Raw genomic sequence first — 18,354 nt, forward strand, 5'->3', positions numbered from 1 at the left:
TGGCTCCTTTCAGCCACCACCAGGCATCAGCTTGTTCAAGCCAGGGATTACACAATAAATCTTTGTTCTCAATTGGGCATCTCGATCAACTCTGAAAAATCATCCTTATTGCCCTGCCAGTCTATTACTTTCATAGGCGCAAACTTAAACACTGTTCGGATGTCAGCTACCCTTACAGATCAAAGAATTTCAGACATTCAAAGTCACGTCAGGATCATTCTAGCCAACAAGAAGGTACAGGCCAGAATGGTTCTAAAGGTGTTAGGCCTCATGGCTGCGGCCATTACTCTTCTTCCCCTGGCTCGTTTCTACATGCGCCTTCTTCAATGGAAGTTGTTCACTCAGTGGTCTTACCAACAACTTCCAATGCGTCACCAAATACTGGTGACACAGAATTGCAAGAATCATCTTGCTTGGTGGATCACTTCTCCCCAGATTCACCAAGGCAGACACTTTGTACCCCCATCCCCGGTAGCCACTGTCACCACGGATGCCTCCCTGATCGGGTGGGGGGGTCATTATCAGGGCAGGATGGTCCATGGGACGTGGCAACCTTTAGAATACCACCTGCACATAAATGTCCTAGAGATGAGAGCAGTGCTTTTAACGTTGCAAGCCCTCAACGACTTTCTTCCCGTAGGGACAATTGCAGTCCACACAGACAACATGTCTGTAGTTTGGTATATCAACAAACAGGGCGGAACCAAGTCCTACCCTTGTGTCAGAAGCGCTCAGACTTTGGCAATGGGCGATCTCCTCTCATCGGTTTCTGGTAGCAACGCACATCCCTGGGAAAACCAACATTTTAGCGGACAGATTGAGCAGAGCTATTCTCATGCCTCACGAGTGGTCTCTCAAACAATCTATAGTGGAAGAGATTTTTCTGGAATGGGGTCGCCCATGTTGCGATCTTTTTGCTACCCCCCAAAACAGCAAATGCCCAGACTTCTTCTCTCTCTTCCCTCTGCCAGGCCGTCCCCCCAGAGATGCTCTGACCCAGGATTGGCCCCAGGGACTTCTTTATGCCTTTCCTCCATTTCCTCTGATCCCTCAAGTTATCCAGAAAGCAACCGTTTTGAGAGCCAAAATGATTCTCATTGCTCCTTATTGGCCTCGACAAATTTGGTTTCCGTTCCTCCATCATCACCTTTTGGTGCAGCCGTGGCATCTGGACCCAGTGCCAGATCTTCTGATTAACCAATTCGGTCAGCTGCACCGGTCTATCCCTTCTCTCAACCTCACAGCTTGGTTGCTCCACTTCCTTCCTTAGCCAGGCTTGATCTCTAACCCCGTTAGAGACATTCTAGTAGCTTCCTTAAAATCCTCTACCAGGAGGATTTATACAAGCAAATGGAAACGTTTCTCTTATTGGGCTAAAGCTAAGAATATTGATCCCTTCACTGCTCCAGTTCAGGCAGTTTTGGATTTCTTAGCGGAGATTTTTCATGCAGGCTCCTCTTCTTCCACAGTTAGAGTTCAATTGGCTGCTATCTCGAACTTTCATGTCGGGTTCGCAGATCACAATATCATGTCCCACAGACTTTGTAGAGCCTTCTTGAAGGGAATTTTCCTCCTGAAGCCTGCAATCAGGAATCCTCCTCCTCAATGGGATCTAAATTTAGTGCTGACATCCTTGATTCTTCCCCCCTTCGAGCCAGCTGTTTCTTGCTCCCTGAAATTTCTTTCATGGAAAACCTTATTCCTAGTAGCTATTACATCGGCCAGGAGGGTGTCTGAACTTCATGCTCTATCTGTTCGACCCCCCCTATTTGGTCTTTCACAAAGACAGAGTATCATTGAGAACTAATCCGACCTTTTTACCCAAGGTCGCCTCAAAGACTAATTTGAATCAATCCATTGATCTCCCTGTATTTTTTCCAAACTATTCAAACAGATCAGAACAAAAACTACATTATCTTGATGTCCACCGCCAACTCAGATATTATTTGGACAGAACTAAACAATTTAGGAAATCCGATCAACTCTTTGTTTCCTATGCTGATAACAAGAAAGGCCTTCCTGTCTCAAAAGTGACCTTATCTAGATGGCTTTCTTTTGTCATCTCTGAAATTTATCGGCTCAGGGGAAAACAGCTGTGCTCTAAACCTAAAGCACATTCAACTAGAAGCTTAGCTACTTCTACAGCCTTTCAAGCTAGACTTCCTTTAGACACTATTTGTGCAGCGGCCACTTGGGCTACTCCTCATACTTTTGTTTCCCATTACAAATTGGACTTGGCCTCCAGGGACAGAGCCAGTTTTGGCTCTACAGTCCTCAAGAGTCTGTTCCATTGAGTCACCCAGGATAGAGGTGCTAGGGACGCGGTCCCATCAAGCAAGAATGAAGGCGAGATTGACAACTTAACATTGAGAAGTTATGTACCTACCATAACGTTCCATGTTAGTTGTCTTCTCGCCTTCTTTCTTGCGACCCTCCTCCTTCCCCCAGGCCTGGACAGACCTTTTTCTACAAGGAATTATTATGCTGAAGACCATTCAGAGCTGGTCCTTCTTCCATCCTGCAGGCTTTCTTTCTTCCTTTGGGAAGTGTTTATGCTTGGTGCTATTGCCCTTTGTCATCAAACGAGATCTGGGTACTTACTGCCTTGCATCATGGGATATGGGGCTGCCTCGAGCTGGTAAAAGTGACTCTCGAGCTTAGCAAGTGCCGAGTCGGAGCCGAGGATCGGCTCCGAACCCATCAAGCAAGAAAGAAGGCAAGAGAAGACAACTAACATGGAACGTTATGGTAGGTACATAACTTCTCATTTTTTCACAATCAAAAAATTGGATTCCTCCATTGAGATGTCACCATCCAAGAGTAAATCATAAAGGACCATATCAACACGTTGGTGGGAGCGATGGACTTCAATTATGCTCACTATCTGATGAAAATTGATCAGTCAAAATGAGATTTTGTATCCACCTAAAATAATCAGTTTTATCCTATCAAAACATCCCCTCCTCCTTTGTCAGATTTAATGATCCTGGCCTCAGGTTTACTTGACAATTCAGAGAATGCTTACTGTTCTTTGAGGCTTAAATTGCAATTTACAGTGGATATAAAAGATTTACACACCCCTGTTAAAATACCAGGTTTTTGTGATATAAAAAAATGAGACCACAATAAATCATTTCAAAACTTTTCCCACCTTAAATGTGACCTACGACTTGTACAATTCAGTTAAAAAACAAACAAATCTGTTAAGGAAAAAATTAAAAACGTACAATAATCTGGTTGCATAAGGGTGTACACCCTTAAACTAATATTTTGTTGAAGCACCTTTTGATTTAATTACAGCATTCAGTCTTCTTTGGCACACACCTGCCATCAATTAAAGAGACTCTGATTAACCCCAAATAAAGTTCAGCTGTCCTAGTAGGATTTTTCCTGACATTTACTCAGTTGCCTGCTACAGCAAAAGCCATGGTTCACAGAGAGCTTACAAAGCATCAAAGGGATCTCATTGTTGAAAGGTATCAGTTAGGAGAAGGGTAGAAAAAAATTTCCACAGCATTGGATATACCATGGAACACAGTGAACACAGTCATCAAAAAGTGGAGAAAATATGGGACAACAGTGATGTTGCAAAGAACTGGTCAGGGAGGCTGCCAAGAGACCTACAGCAACACTGAAGGAGCTGCAGGAATTTCTGGCAAGTACTGGTTGTGTACTACATGTGAAAACAATCTCCCGTATTCTCCATATGTCTGGGCTGTGGGGTAGGGTTATAAGACGGAAGCCTTTTCTTACACAGAAAAACATCCAGGCCCAGCTAAAATTTACAAAACAATATATGAAGTCTCCCAGAAGCACGTGGGAGAATGTGTTATGATCTGATGAGACCAAGGTTGAACTTTTTGGCCACAATTCCAAAAGGTACATTTGGCTGAAAAACAGTACTTCACATCACCAAAAGAACACCATCCCCACGGTGAAGCATGGTGGTGGCAGTATCATGCTTTGGGGTTGCTTTTCTTCAGCTGGAGCTGGGGCTTTAGTCAAGGTGGAAGGAATTATGAACAGTTCCAAATACCAGTCACTTTTGGCCCCAAACCTTCAGGCATCTGCCAGAAACCTGAAGATGAAGAGGAATTTCACCTTTCAACATGACAATGACACCACATCCAGATCAACAAAAGAATGACTTACCTAGAAAAAGATTAAAGTTTTGGAATGGCCCAGCCAGAGCCCAGACCTAAATCCAGTAGAAAATCTGTGGGGTGACCTGAAGAGGGCTGTGCACAAGAGATGCCCTCACAATCTGACAGATTTGGAGCACATTTGTAAGGAAGAGTGAGCAAATATTGCCATGTGCTAGACTCCAATCCAAGAAGACTGAATGCTGTAATTAAATTAAAAAAGGTGCTTCAACAAAGTATTAGTTTAAGGGTGTGCCCACTTATGCAACCAGCTTATTGTACATTTTTTATTTTTTATATTTTTTCCCCTAACAAATTTGTTTGTTTTTCAATTGAATTGTACAGGTTATAGGTCACATTAAAGGTGGGAAAAGTTTTGAAATGATTTATTGTGGTCTCATTTTTTATATCACAACAACCTGGCATTTTAACAAGGGTGTGTAAACTTTTTATATCCACTGTACTTCCCAGTGGGTCTTATGCTAGTTCGAAAGTAATTTATACAAAATATTTCTATAGCAGTCAAACATGGTTGTAAATGTGGGTTTCATTGAGATTTCTGCCTAAGACCCAGTGTAGGTTAAACTGAATTAATAGCCCCATCCATTAACAAAGCAATGTTGAGTGTGCTTAGAAAGATTTTCATTTCAGTTATAGTGTTAGTCACATTAAGGCATTGTGCAGGTTTAAAAGTGAAACCTTTTTTGAATACCTGCTCATGAACCCCAGTAGTGCTGATACTAATGAAGTTAAATGTATTGAGGGCAGAACTTAGATTTTAGTTGTCAGTAGGCAAAGAAACATGCAGAAAAAAAAATAGGCAAAGAAAGCAGGTGATACACAGAAAAAAACTAATCTTATCCTCATACTCGTACTTTGTAGTCGGTTAGTCTAGGAATGGAGTCCTAAAGGTATATATACACAACTCAATATGATTTGTTAAAATTTACAGCTATCTACGGTGTAATTTTGGGGAGTTTTTGAGACTGGGTGGTTAGAAACAATTAGATGATCATTTTGTCAAACAGGACTGTGGAAGCAACAATACCAGAACAGCCAATGTATTATTGCTGAAGGAACTGGAACTTGTCATATAAGCCTATAAAAATACAAGTTTGATGGCAAGCAAAGTAGGTAGTTTTAAATGTCATAATTGATCCATTTGTAAAAACATAAAGCAGGATTCAGGAAAAAAATAATAATGAATTAGTATAGCAAAAAAATAGCAGTCAAATTTGTGCATTGAGACCTGTCGGAAAGTAAATATGCAATAGCAGTGATGTTTTCCTGATAAGCCAGGGATAGGGCTGCATAAGTTAGGCATTTCACTTGTGAAAGAAGCGCAAGTTGCACAAAGGATAGCCTGTGCTATATCCGATCATGTGACCACCTTGGCCTAGTAGTGTGCAGCTAGCATACCATCAATGATACGCAACCACGCAAACAGTGAGGTGTTGCAATGGTCACAGATGAAAGTCCAGATGAGGACCACACAACAAAGTCCCTACTATGTTAATATTATAAATAAAAAGGAATCAGTGGATAGGGATAGTCAGAATGGAGGAAGAGCAAGCAAAAGAACACAGAAGGACAAGGGAAGGGAACTGTGGTACAGAAGGAGATTGTTGTGGTAAAAGTGGCCATGTTTTACTATTGTTATAGGAGTGGCAGGAGATGCAGACAAATTGACTTAAATGACAGACAGTCAAGAAGCTAAAACAAATGGGGGTGCACAAAGGATAGACACAAATAAGGAAGACAGTTGGTGATTGCTATGACTGGACAACAAACTAGGGACTAAAACACAAGGAAACTGAATAAAATGACAGGAGATAGGGCAGGGTAAGGAATGACTGCTAAGCTGCACAGTGGTGCACTCAGCCAGAAGTCATTCACCTCCATGACCACCCTCATGTTTCTGCCCAGCCACTACTGGCCTTGTGGTCAGGGCCATGGAGCTGTGCAACTCTGCAAGTCATGCGAGGATGGGCTACAAAAGTGTTAATCTGTTTGTCCAGCCATAAGTCCACCAAAATTACTACTACCACTACTTCTCAATTCCATCCTATCTCAATACTTCCCACTTTAGGTAGAATACAAAAATGATTATCTACAATCAAATTACTGCTTATTTATACCAATATCGTCATCTATTCAGGAAGCAACATGGATTCTGGTCTGGATTTAGCACTATAAGAACTCTTTACTTCCTCACAGATGACATTCTGTCTAACATGAACAAAGGCAACCTGACAGGAGCCATCATTACTGACATCACAAAAGCCTTTGATATAGTTGACCATAACTTACTATTTGGCAAATTAATTGAAATAGGCATGACTGATGATGCAAAACTTTGGTTAGTTCCACTTTAGCCCCTCTGTTTTTTTTTTTCCTTTTTTTAACAACAAACTCACATTTGATCATCCTCAGAAAGCTCTAATTCTTTACGCGACATGGTCATATATAGTTCAAACAAATACCACTCTTTTTTACAAATTCAGCTTCAAGATGACCTCAACCAGTGGCTAGTAGGCCAAAAACTTACAAAGTACCTCAAAAACAAAAGCAATGCTATTTGGAACCAACCAAAAAATAACCAAACCACACAGCTTTCTTAATATTATGAATGTTAACAATACCACCATAAAACTACCACATCCTTCAAATGCCTTGGCATCTTAACTTTTAACTACACATTCAAAACTCATGCAAAAACATCAATACACTACTATTCTATGCAAACAAGCTAATGCCTCTTCTGTCCATGCCAGCCAAGCTGCCATAAGCAAAAACATACTCTTATCTCAACTTGAATATAGACTACCCGTTATAGCTGCAGCCTCAATGAAAAATGGCACCACCTTACAAACCATCTCCAGTAAAACCTGCCAGTTCATTACTAACTCCCCCAGTAATGAACATCACTGCCTAACTCTCTCCAACACTAAATGGCACACAGTACATTTGAGAGCCAGCCTCCTACTGGATCACTAATTCACAAAGCCCTTCCTCCTGAGACATTGTCCCCTCAGACTTATAAACTTTTCACCTAAACTCCTACATATAATCCCAGGGGTATCTTTTAATCTCAACCCACTGCACTAGCTCTGCAAAGTTAATTCTATTGCATTGGCCTTGCATTCACCATCCTAGCACCTAAACTGTAGGACTCCATTCCTGTCTTAATCCAAGATGCCCAAAAGTACTCTGACTTCAGACAACAGCTCAGGGAACATCACTTCACCCAAGCAAAGTGCAGCTGCACTCACTCAGGTCATATTACATGAACCCTGCTGCTCTCTCTGACATGCACACTTATTCCTATTTCTTTCCTTTCATCTTGTCATCCACTTTACTTACTGCCTATCATTCATCCTATGTCCCTCTTCCCTTTGTATTTCTCTCACATTTCTTTTCCTTTGCACTCCTCTTCTCACTGCATTTTTTTCTGTTTTCTCTCCATGGTGTCCATTCTTGCATCTATTTTCACTTGCCTCTTCTAATGACTTCATACCTCTCTATGTAAAGATATGCTACTATCCCCGTAGCCTAAGCCATCTCAGTCATTATGACTGCATCTTTTTCATAAAGCTCTAAGCATAATTCCATTTTTCCTTCCATGTTAAGACATTGTTAACTGCTTCATGAACTAAATGCTGCAGCATATTCTTGCATTTGTAAATACGTATGTGTGAATATATGGGAGCCGTTTACAATCTTGAAATACTGAAATGTCGAATGGCCTTACGCTACGTGATGTCCGGGATTGTGTGTTTATGGTGCATGGTGTCTTTTGTGGATCTAGGTGTTTTGTAAGGTAAGTGAGTGTTTTGTAAGAGATTTGAGTGGGGGGTTATGTGTGTTTGAGTGTGCTGATATGTTTGATGTGTGTGTGAGGGACTGGAGAATGTGCGTGTGTGAGTTTGCTTTTGGTTCCTGTTTGTGCGATCTTGGAGTTAGTATATATAAGTAGAGGGTTTGGGGGGGGCGCATCCCCCCACATGGGGGTGCAGGGTGGCTTGCCCCCCTACTTATGGGTGTATGAGTTGTGTATGTGTGCAGTTTTTGTTTGTTTATGTTGTGATGTGGGTGTTGTGGTGTATGTATGGTTTAGTGTATGCAGTTTGTTCGGTGTTTTGAATTTCATGGTTTTGGGCTCTGGGTTTTGTAGTTTCGGTGTTTTGTGGATTCGGTTTCATAGTTTTGAGAAACTGAAATTTGATGTTTCAGTATTTCAAGATTATGAAGTGATTCCGAATATATATCTATATATATAATATATATATCTTTTGAGCTTGGCCTTGTATCTGTAAATATGTTTTGTTCATTTTGTATGTGATCCTTGTCACCCTGGCTGTGCCTTCATATGGTCCATTGAAATCAGTGCACTACCCTGATAAACAAATATAAATAAAAAAATAAAATAAAAACTCTTACCAGTCCTTCAACCTCCACATCTTGAAAAGAGACTTGGAAGACAGATGCCTTTTCAGTTCTCTGGATGCTGCTGCTTCTGTATGCCTGCCCCCCTCCCATTGCCAAGGTCCTTCAAAATATTAGGAAAGATTTAACAAAAAATATGTAATTGGTGACTCCCTTTTGGCCTAGACAAGACTGGTTCTGTTTTCTCTTGCAGCTGGCCAAGGGTGATTTCTAAAACCATCTTCACTAGTGGACTTGCTCACATGGGACAGAACATCTCTGAGTCATCCCAGTATTCAAAATGTCTGTATACTTGTATAGATCATATGCTTTTGATCCCTTTTAGGCACACTTTTTCTGAGGATGTCCAACTGGTACTGAAGGAGTCAAGAAACCTGCTACAAGAAAATATTACTGATTTAAATGGAAAATAATTTCTTTGGACCCATCTAAAGAGGGGACACCCCCAGTTCTCCAGTACCTGTGTAAATTGTCCAGTTCTGGCCTAGCATACACTTCAGTTAAAGTACATTTAGCCATTTTAGCCTGTTTGCCTTTACCCCCCACCTTTTTTTTCTTTGTTAAGTTAAACAGTTTTAAAGAGATTCTTCCATATCAGTCTGCCAAAAAAAGCTGGATACTACTTGGGACAAGATTTTTTGTTTTGCAAATGTTAACTTAAACTTCTTTTGAGCCAGAGGCCATTTCTTGTCTAAATATTTTAACTTGGAAGAATGACTTGCTAGTAGATTTGGCTTTTGATAGATTGGCATCTGAATTACAGACCCTTCTATCTACTCAGTCCTTTTTTGATTTTTCACAAGAACAGGTTGAGTCACAGAACCTTGATGATAGGATTGCTTTTCACAAATTTATTCTGGGATCGACTATTATGGCCCTCTTGGAGAAAGGAGGTTCAACTTGAGGGAGTACACTGATAAGGCGTATACAGTCAGGATGTTCAAAGGCCTTGGAATATCGTATATATCTATGAGTCTATAAAACAAAGGAGAAAGACTTCATTATTGTCTGGTGGTTCAGAGACAACTGGCATATCAGTGAGACAAAAGTAAAGATTTTAGAAAACCTAATCAACTTTTTGTATCCTATGATAGGAAGAAAAAGGGGCAGCCAGTATGTAAACAACCTGTATGTAGATGGCTTTCACACTCCATTCAGTTCTATTATTCTAACCATGGCAAAAAATCTTCCTCAAAATGTTAAGACTTATTCTACTAGAGTGGTTGCTATATCTGACACTTTCTGGAAAGGGGTGGACTCTCTACTCCTGTTTAAGAAGCAGGTAGTCGGTCCTCAATTCACACATTTACAAAACATTGCAAGATCACTTCTGTTTCTGGAGCCAGAGTAAGCTTGGATGAACTATTCTTCAGGAAATTCTGGGCTCTGAGCCTTCCTGTCATCCTTCCTGAGTTTTGGCAGTCATTCCATATTTAATGGCTACCGTAACAGTGATCTAAGTGAAGAACATAATACACTTTTATAGTTAACTTACCATAATAGTAGATTTTAAAATAAATCATTATTGCAACACTACTACCTTCTATACGTCCCCCTGATTAGTCTCTTTCCTGGATAGGGTGGTATGTGCTTCTCCTGTTTCTTTTCCTGACAAGATTTTACTTGTTAGCTCTAGATTTGTACCTTTGCTTTTTGGAGGAAGAAATGTCATGTGTTTTGGTGTATTACTATATCAGTCTTAGCACATCCACTTGTGCCAAGGGCAGATGTATGTCATTCAAAGAAGGTGTCTGAAGCTTTTTTAAACTGTCCCTTGCTATCCTTGGCAAGAAATGTCTTATGTGTAATGGTCACTGCAGCAGTGATCTATTCAAATGTCTGTTTTAGTAAGTTAACTAAACAACTGTACTTTCTGTTATATTTAGTTTTCAGAATAAAAAAATCTAAATGTTTTGGCTTCTGTGGTGATTTACTTGTGTCAGTGAAAGAAATGAAGGATCATAGGATGTCCAGTGACAGTTCAATACTTTATTTTGCCCTTTTTAGGCCCTAAAGGATACAAAGGCAGTGCTGGTTTTCCGGGGCAAGCTGGTTTTGATGGAGAGAAAGGTGAACGTGGATCTCCAGGAACACACGGGTTGCTAGGACCAAAAGGTAAGGCAAAGGCAATTTTCCATAAAAAATAAACACAAATAAAATTTACATAATAACAATTAAGGCTAAAGGCATTTTAAGGCTGCCACTGGTTAAGCATTTTATTGCAGCACATGTTTTAAATACATGTTCATAAGCAGTTAGAATGAGCCATTATTTTATCAGCTCATTAGTATTCATTTGTTTTTCAGCTCCAGTTTGGACAAATCATAATTCATTGATACTGACTCAGAAAAATCTACTTTTTTCCCAATTTTGTTAGATTAGGAAAATAGATAATTTCTTCATGAAGTGGTGAATTGGGAGTTAATAATGTTAAACAGGAGCATAAATCATTTCTACCATGTAACAAAGTAAGCCCAGGTTTTACAAGTCCACAGAAGGAATAAAGGAATAATAATGTGTCACCAAATCCAGCGAAATACAGATTTGATTTATTAATGTCTTTTCCTTGCAATAATCAAAGTTTAACAAAGAAAACTCACCAAATGCAAAAATGTACTTCTGGTTCTTTGGAAAACTAAATCTTTCTTGAAAGATAAACATTGTCACTGTATTAAAATGCTTATAATCTGAGTAACTGATTAAAGTGAACCTAATTACATTGTTAAGCTAAGAAGTGTTAGTAGAGTCAAATAAAGTCAAAATCAAAAAATCTTTATAAATGTGTTCATAATGCAGTCACGCTGTTAAACTGTAATTTTCACTATTAATAGTCAGTTTACCCTTGATCCAAACCTTGATAACACCAAACGTGCCTTTATTTAATTTGTTAAGAAATATTTCCCCACCAGTTTTGACTTAGCACCCCAGGGAAGAGGGGAGTCCTAATTAAAGATAACTTATGCCTTCTCATTTTGTAGCCACTTCTTTTTTGTACACATAAGAAGCTAAATGCATGAAACAATATTACAAATGGAGGCCCTCTTAAGAATTGTAGTAAATGAAGGGGCCAACAACTGGACTAGTAGGAATCTTTTGCTTGATATCTGTTATGTGCTCCATTACCCTAAGATGTAGCTTCTACAGAGTCTGAATAGTGCAGTACCTTGGGGGGGAGCAACAACACAGGAGGGAGTGCACCACAGATAGGATCCTCAATAAAACTTATATTTAGTTGTATAAGGGGAACATTAAGAACTTCTAGGATATTAAGAATCTGCATTTTGTGTCCCTAAATCTTTTAAACACTGATTAAAGAGACAAATAATGCACCCTTATTTCTCTATACAATCTTGAACCTAAGTGGGAAAAGTCTTCTCGGAGACTCATTGCGGATTAGAGAAGGCTAAAATTTCCATAAACCATTGATAACCCGATCTATGTAATGGCAACAGTCTATCACATAGTAAACATTCTTATCCTGAACTGTCAATATTAACTCTAAATACCTAACAGTTTTTGACTCACCTGCATACTTGAGCCTCAAAAATTATGTTTGTAAGTCTTAAACATACTGTGCAAATTAATTTTGTTCTCTCTGAAATAAAAAGAAGGTCATCGATGTAGAGGAGGTAAAATGTTACTTTATTTCATAAGAAATTATATATGTAAATGTTGATTCTACCACACCCATGCATAAATTGATGCATATGGGGCAAATGCAGCCACCATCACATTTAGTTTTACTTATTTATTTATTTATTTTATTTTACATTTGTTGACCGGGCTAGTCTAACTGGATATATGTCCATTTTCAGTAGAGGCCCGGGGAGAAAAGCTCCAATGGAATCTTACATGGTTATACAGCAATAAGCAATACATGATTAGAATTAACAAACAAGGTTAGTTATTATGTACAACTATGATAGGAGCAAACAGATAGAAATACAAAAGTCTAAAAGTCTAAAACAAAGAAATAATAATAAAAATCTTTTTTTTTTTTTTTTTTTTTTTTAGTGGTCATACTGTGCATAAGAGATAAATTTCTTTACATAGATATAATGTAAAGGAAAGTTGTAAGGGTAAAGGGTGAGAAAAGAGACAAAGTAAGGGGAAGGTTAATCTGGGTTGGTACAGGGGCAAAGCCATTGACTCTTGAGATGTATAATCAGTTGTCTTTTAAAAAGTGAGAGTGTAGACAAGGATGTGATATCAGAGGGTAGTTTGTTCCACCTTTTTCCAACAGAGTTGGAAAAGAGGCAATCCCCAGCTGAGTTATTAAGTTTGGGGGTATGAACCAGTAGTTTGTTAGAGGAGCGTAGCTGTTTCATGTTATTTTAAGGTGTTACAAGGTTAGAGAGTATTGGTATTTTACTTGGTTGGTAAAGGACTTTGTGAGCTATTAAGAGCTGTTGAAGTATTAATTTGTTAGGAAATTCTAGCCAGACTAGTTGTCTTAGGTTCAGGCAATGGTGAGTACGAAACTGGGATCCTGTAGCAAATCTAGCAATATTGTAGTAAGATGTAGCAAGTTTCTTAAGATTGCTTTTGGAGAGATTAGTATAGATGGGGGAGGCATATAGAAGAGTTGAGATAAGGTGAGATCTAGCTAAGATGGTTCTTGTTTCATGTGTAAGGAAGGGTTTGATTCTGTAAAGGGAACCAATTTTTTGTTAACTACTTTTATTGTGTTGTTGATCTGTGAGTCAAAGCTTAGATTATTGTCAATTATTATTCCTAGTAATTTTGTAGTTGAGTCAGGAGAAATGAGAGTGCAATCAGTTGATGTGAGAGAGAAATTAAGTGGTGTACATTTATGGGAAGGTGAGAACAGTAACAGTTTGGTTTTCTTGGGGTTGAGGAGAAGGCAATGATCAGAGAACCATTTTTCAATTGTAGAAAAGGCTTTTTGGGTAAGGGACTGAAGTTCAGTTTGAGAAGTGGCAGTGCAGATAATAGTAGTATCATCTGTATATTGTATGCAGGTGGTGTTAGGGATAGCTGATTGGAGGTCGTTGATAAAGATTGAAAATAAGAGGGGGCCTAGGATAGAGCCTTGGGGTACTCCTAAAGAGGTAGGAAGGAGATTAGATATTGAATTTTTCCAAAGCACTGCCTGCTGACGGTTATCTAGGTAGGATGTAAACCATGTTAAAGAAGGGGTATCAAGTGAGAGGGATTTTAGTATGTGCAGGAGGAGTTTATGATTAACCATGTCAAAAGCTTTAGATAAGTCAATGAAAACTGAAGATGTTAGATAATTTTTGTTGCGGTTGTGGTTGATGGTGTTGGTAAAGGAGAGTAAGGCAGTAGTAGTACTTGTAGGAAGAAATGTGAATTCAACTCAATGTAGCTATGTTATAAATATAATTATACAATGACTGCTAATTACCATTCAAAACCAAGCACACTGATTAGACAGCCCAACAAGCATGCAGTTGTAAATTGAGCATATACATATAGATAAAAGTCCAGCCACTGAATTACCATTGAGTGGCCAGATGTTCTATCAATATGTACTGAGGGACAGAGCAAAATACAAGAAAAATCATCTACATTCTGCAAAACCTAACAATCATAAGTGCATCTGATTTTCCTTGTATTTCTGCACTGTCCTCAGAAAATTTTGGCAGTTAAAAATTTGAAAAAACTGTAATGGAGATTCTGTCTTCTCAATTGCTTCTCCTGCACTATACTGATGTATTGTGCAAGCGTGGGAACATAGGTCTCATACACATGTGCAGTACATAAGTAAGTGAGGAAATGTACAGTGGAACACTACGATGCCATTATATAAAGATATCATTTAAGAAAGGTAAGCAATTTTTTTCTTAAACAATGATGTTAAGTTGTCAATCTCACCTTCATTCTTGCTGGATGGGTTCGGAGCTGATCCTCGGCTCTGACTCGGCACTTGCTAAGCTCGAGAGTCACTTTTACCAGCTCGAGGCAGCCCCATATCCCATGATGCAAGGCGGTAATTACCCAGATCTCGTTTGCTGCTTCGCTAATGAGGTCATCCTTTTTACCAGCTCCTGGTAAGTGATATTTTTCGTGCTATTTGTCAGGTTTTAGGTGTCTCAAAACCCTAAATTTTAGTCCTTTAGTCTTCATATCCTTCAGTGTACTTTATTCACTTAGCCCCATACCCATTTTCCCTTAGTTCTCTTAGTTTCAGTTTTTCGGGCCTTAGGCCTTTCCCACCCTCACAGTTCTTGTCAGGATTTCCCTCAGGTGTGTGTGTGTTGTGTCAATGTAATATAATAACTAATTTTGTTAGTTATTAATAATATTTTAGTTGTTAGTGTCTTTGTTTGGACTGATTGGTGTGTGTGAGTGTTTTAGGACCGAGACATGTCCAAAGATACTAGGGTCTCAGGTTTCAAGAAGTGTGACTCGTGCTGTCAGAAGATGTCTCTGACAGATGGTCACACTTCTTGTATTTATTGCCTGGGACCCCTACACCTGCAGGACTCCTGTGCTATATGTCATTCTTTCAGCCAGAGAGCCATGCAGGAACATAGAAATAAGTTGATCCTCAGGGGTCTTCTTAAACCAGAGAGCTCCCCGGCTAAGGTCAGCTTCGGGAAGCCCTCTAAGCCTCCCAAGACCCAGGCTTTGGTGTCCAAGTCGGTGGTCTTGGTTCCGACTCCGCCGGAGTTGACATCGGCTCCATCCGGAGCCGATCCTTCCTTGTTGGAAGCTTCTGTGCCGTGCCGCACCTGTGTCTGGAGCCGACACCCTAGCATCGAAGCAGCCGGAGCCGAGATATCTTTGTCTCCTCGTAGAGCCAACAAGTTGTCGGCTCTGCCTGGAGCCGAACGTTCTTCGACTCCGATGGCTCCGTCCAAGAAGAGGTCTAGATCTCCTTCTTTGGAATCTATACACTCGGCTCCAGCCTCTCCCTTGCTTTCGGAGCGGAGCCATCGGAGCCGATCATCGAGGTCTTCCAGGCGCTCAGACCACGACTTAGAGAGAGTGGTAAGTAGGCTATTAAAGTCACAGGCACTAGCCCAGATGCTCCATAGCCCGTCTCATCAGACGTCAGCTATTCTACACCCCCCTGAGATTCCTCCTTGACTCTCCTACAGAGTTCGGCCGGAGATTATTGGTACCGTGACTGTTGCTGCCGGAGAGCTACCACACCTTCGGCTCCGGCGTGCCTCGACTCCTATCTCCTCCTTGAGACCTTCCTTGGAGGAGGGGCCCGGGCTTCCTGGTCGGTTCTGAGGGGCGAGTGGCATCGGACCCTTGTCCGACCCGTTCTCCCTCTCGGCAGCGGCCTTGGTGAACTGCGGCCCGACATCTGCTTCGAGCCTTCCCTTTCGGTGGGACCGGGATCCCTTTTCTTTTTGAGCGGGATCTCGGCCCTCCCAGGAGGGAGCCTCGAGGTGATGAGGAGTGTGCTAGCCCCAGAGCTTAGCCAGCAGTCGGTTCCTTTAGCTCCTCCCCACGGTCGGTGCCTGTAGATGCCTCTTCCCACTCTCTTGCTCCCGGACCCAGAGATCCATCGCCCCAGGTTTCCCCATTGGGAAGGACTTCCTCTTCGAGGTTTCTCCTGATCCTTCAGGTGAACCCCGTAAGAGGAACTGCAAGAGGAAGCATTTAGACTCCCTGAGTCTACAACATCAGATACCGATTTAGATGAGTTGGAGGTCCCCAAGATCTCCCTCTGAGGATGTCTCCTTTTCAGACATCCTTGAACTCCTGAAACAGAGGGGGAACTGGCCCTCCATTAATCCCTCCGAGGATGAATCGGTATACCTGGAGGCTTTTGGATCTCGACCCTCCACCTCCTGGGTGTCTCCGCCTTCGACCCCTTATGGAAGTAGGCGTGGGCATCTCATGATTCGGTGGAACTAGTCCCCAGGAGACCTTCAAAGTTTATCACGGCCCCCGCTGAAAAGCAGTTTCTTACTAAGGGTGTCCCAGTTGATGCCATGGTGGTGGCGGCCACCACCAAGAAGGAACTTGCAGATCCTTCCATGCCAGTCCATCCTCCTAACAAGGAGTCTACGACCATGGACAGGTATGACAAGCGGATGTTTTCCTCAGCGACCTTTGCTATGCTTTCGCTGAATTATTTGTGTCACTTCACCAGACTTCAGAGAGACATCGTCAAAGAACTAGGTGAAGTAGTACAGGATCCGTCAGCAGCAGGGGCTCAAGAAAAGATCACCTCTCAGCTGGGAATCCTAAATTCCATAACCAACTCCTCCATGCGGCTCATTTCTTATGCAGCCGATGGGGCGAGTAGAGCTGCAGGCACAGGAGTGGCCCTCAGACGTCAGTCCTGGATGCGGCTCTGTAATTTTGCAGACCCCTGTAAGGCGTCCCTTCACAAACTCTCCCTTTGATGGGACAACGTTGTTTGGCCCTCAGGTGAAGGACACTTTGACCAGGTGAGCAGGACGGCAAGACTCTTTCGTAGGAGTCCATTTCATTTTCCACTCCTTCTAGACCTTACCCCAAAGGTCAGAAGGGAGGGAAAATGTGGTTCGAAATCACAAGCTGCCTGCGTGGTCAGTTTACCCCAGAGGCAGAGGGGTAATAACACGCAGCCCTAGGGGCAGAGGGGTCCAGAACCAGGGCTCCAGAGAGCCTCTCTCTGACAAGCCCTTCCAGCATCCCTGAGGTGTTGCCCGACTGCCCACCCTTGGAGGCAGTCGGGGGAAGATTGTCGCTGTACCCAGAAGCCTGGCTTTCCCTCTGTCAAGACAAATGGGTACAGTCGATCATATCCGAGGGTTACAAGATTCCTTTCCAGGAAAGCCCCTTCCCTCAGAGAGGTTCCCTTCCAGACGTACCACCCGGTCTAAGGGAAATTGCAAAATTAGAGGTGTCAAAGCTTCTAAAGAAAAGAGCCATCCAGCCAGTACCAAAAGATCATTTAGAGTCCGGAATCTACTCAAGGTTCTTTTTGGTCCCCAAAAAGACAGGGGACTGGAGACCAATATTAGACCTCAGCAGGCTCAACAAGTCTGTCAAAAAGACAAAATTTCGGATGGTCACACTTCAATCGATTTTGCCCTTTCTGGGCAAAGACAACTGGATGTGCTCCATAGACCTTCAGGATGCGTACTATCATATAAAGATTCACAGACGCTCCAGAAGTTTTCTCCGCGTTCGGCTGGGGACCAGTCATTTTCAATTCAGAGCCCTGCCCTTTGGCCTCACTACAGCCCCCAGAGTGTTCACCAAATGCATGGCAGTGGTCATGGCTCACCTGAGACATCAAGGATTCCAGGTGTTTCCGTATCTCGACGACTGGCTCCTCTCAGCCACCACCAGGCATCAACTTCTCCAAGCCAGAGATTACACTCTACGTCTCTGCGGTTACTTAGGAATTTCAGTCAACTTCAAAAAGTCTTCCTTGTCGCTCTGCCAATCTATTACCTTTATAGGCGCAAATCTAGACACTACTCGGATGTCAGCAAACCTAACAAGTCAGAGAATCCTAGATATCCAAAACCACGTACGGATCATCCTAGCCAGCAAAAAAGCCAAGGGCACCAAGTTGGTCCTGAAAGTGTTAGGCCTCATGGCAGCTGCCATAACACTTCTTCCTCTGGCCCATGCTTTACATGCGTCTCCTACAATGGATGTTATTCACCCAATGGTCCTTCCAGCAGCTTCCCATGCGTCACAAGATTCTGGTGACACAAACCTGCAAGTACCATCTATCCTGGTGCATTTCCTCTCCTCTAGTTCATCAGGGCAGACCATTTGTTCCCCGGCCCGTAGCCACGGTCACCGGATGCCTCCCTGA

The 18,354-nt window shown here is 41.7% G+C and overlaps 1 protein-coding gene across 3 annotated transcripts in view; it reads left to right on the top strand.

The window, feature by feature from the left end:
* Positions 1-18,354, top strand: part of COL4A6 (collagen type IV alpha 6 chain) — a 4,024,271-nt gene that overhangs the window by 2,956,593 nt on the left and 1,049,324 nt on the right. For all 3 annotated transcript variants that reach the window (XM_044057202.1, XM_044057203.1, XM_044057204.1), the window contains one exon: positions 10,596-10,703. In XM_044057202.1, the coding sequence (XP_043913137.1) occupies positions 10,596-10,703 (108 nt within the window). The remainder of the gene's footprint in view (positions 1-10,595; positions 10,704-18,354) is intronic.

This window comes from Protopterus annectens, chromosome 15.part0 (genome assembly GCF_019279795.1).
Source record: "Protopterus annectens isolate FY-2018-M chromosome 15.part0, PAN1.0, whole genome shotgun sequence".
Classification (NCBI taxonomy): domain Eukaryota; kingdom Metazoa; phylum Chordata; order Ceratodontiformes; family Protopteridae; genus Protopterus; species Protopterus annectens.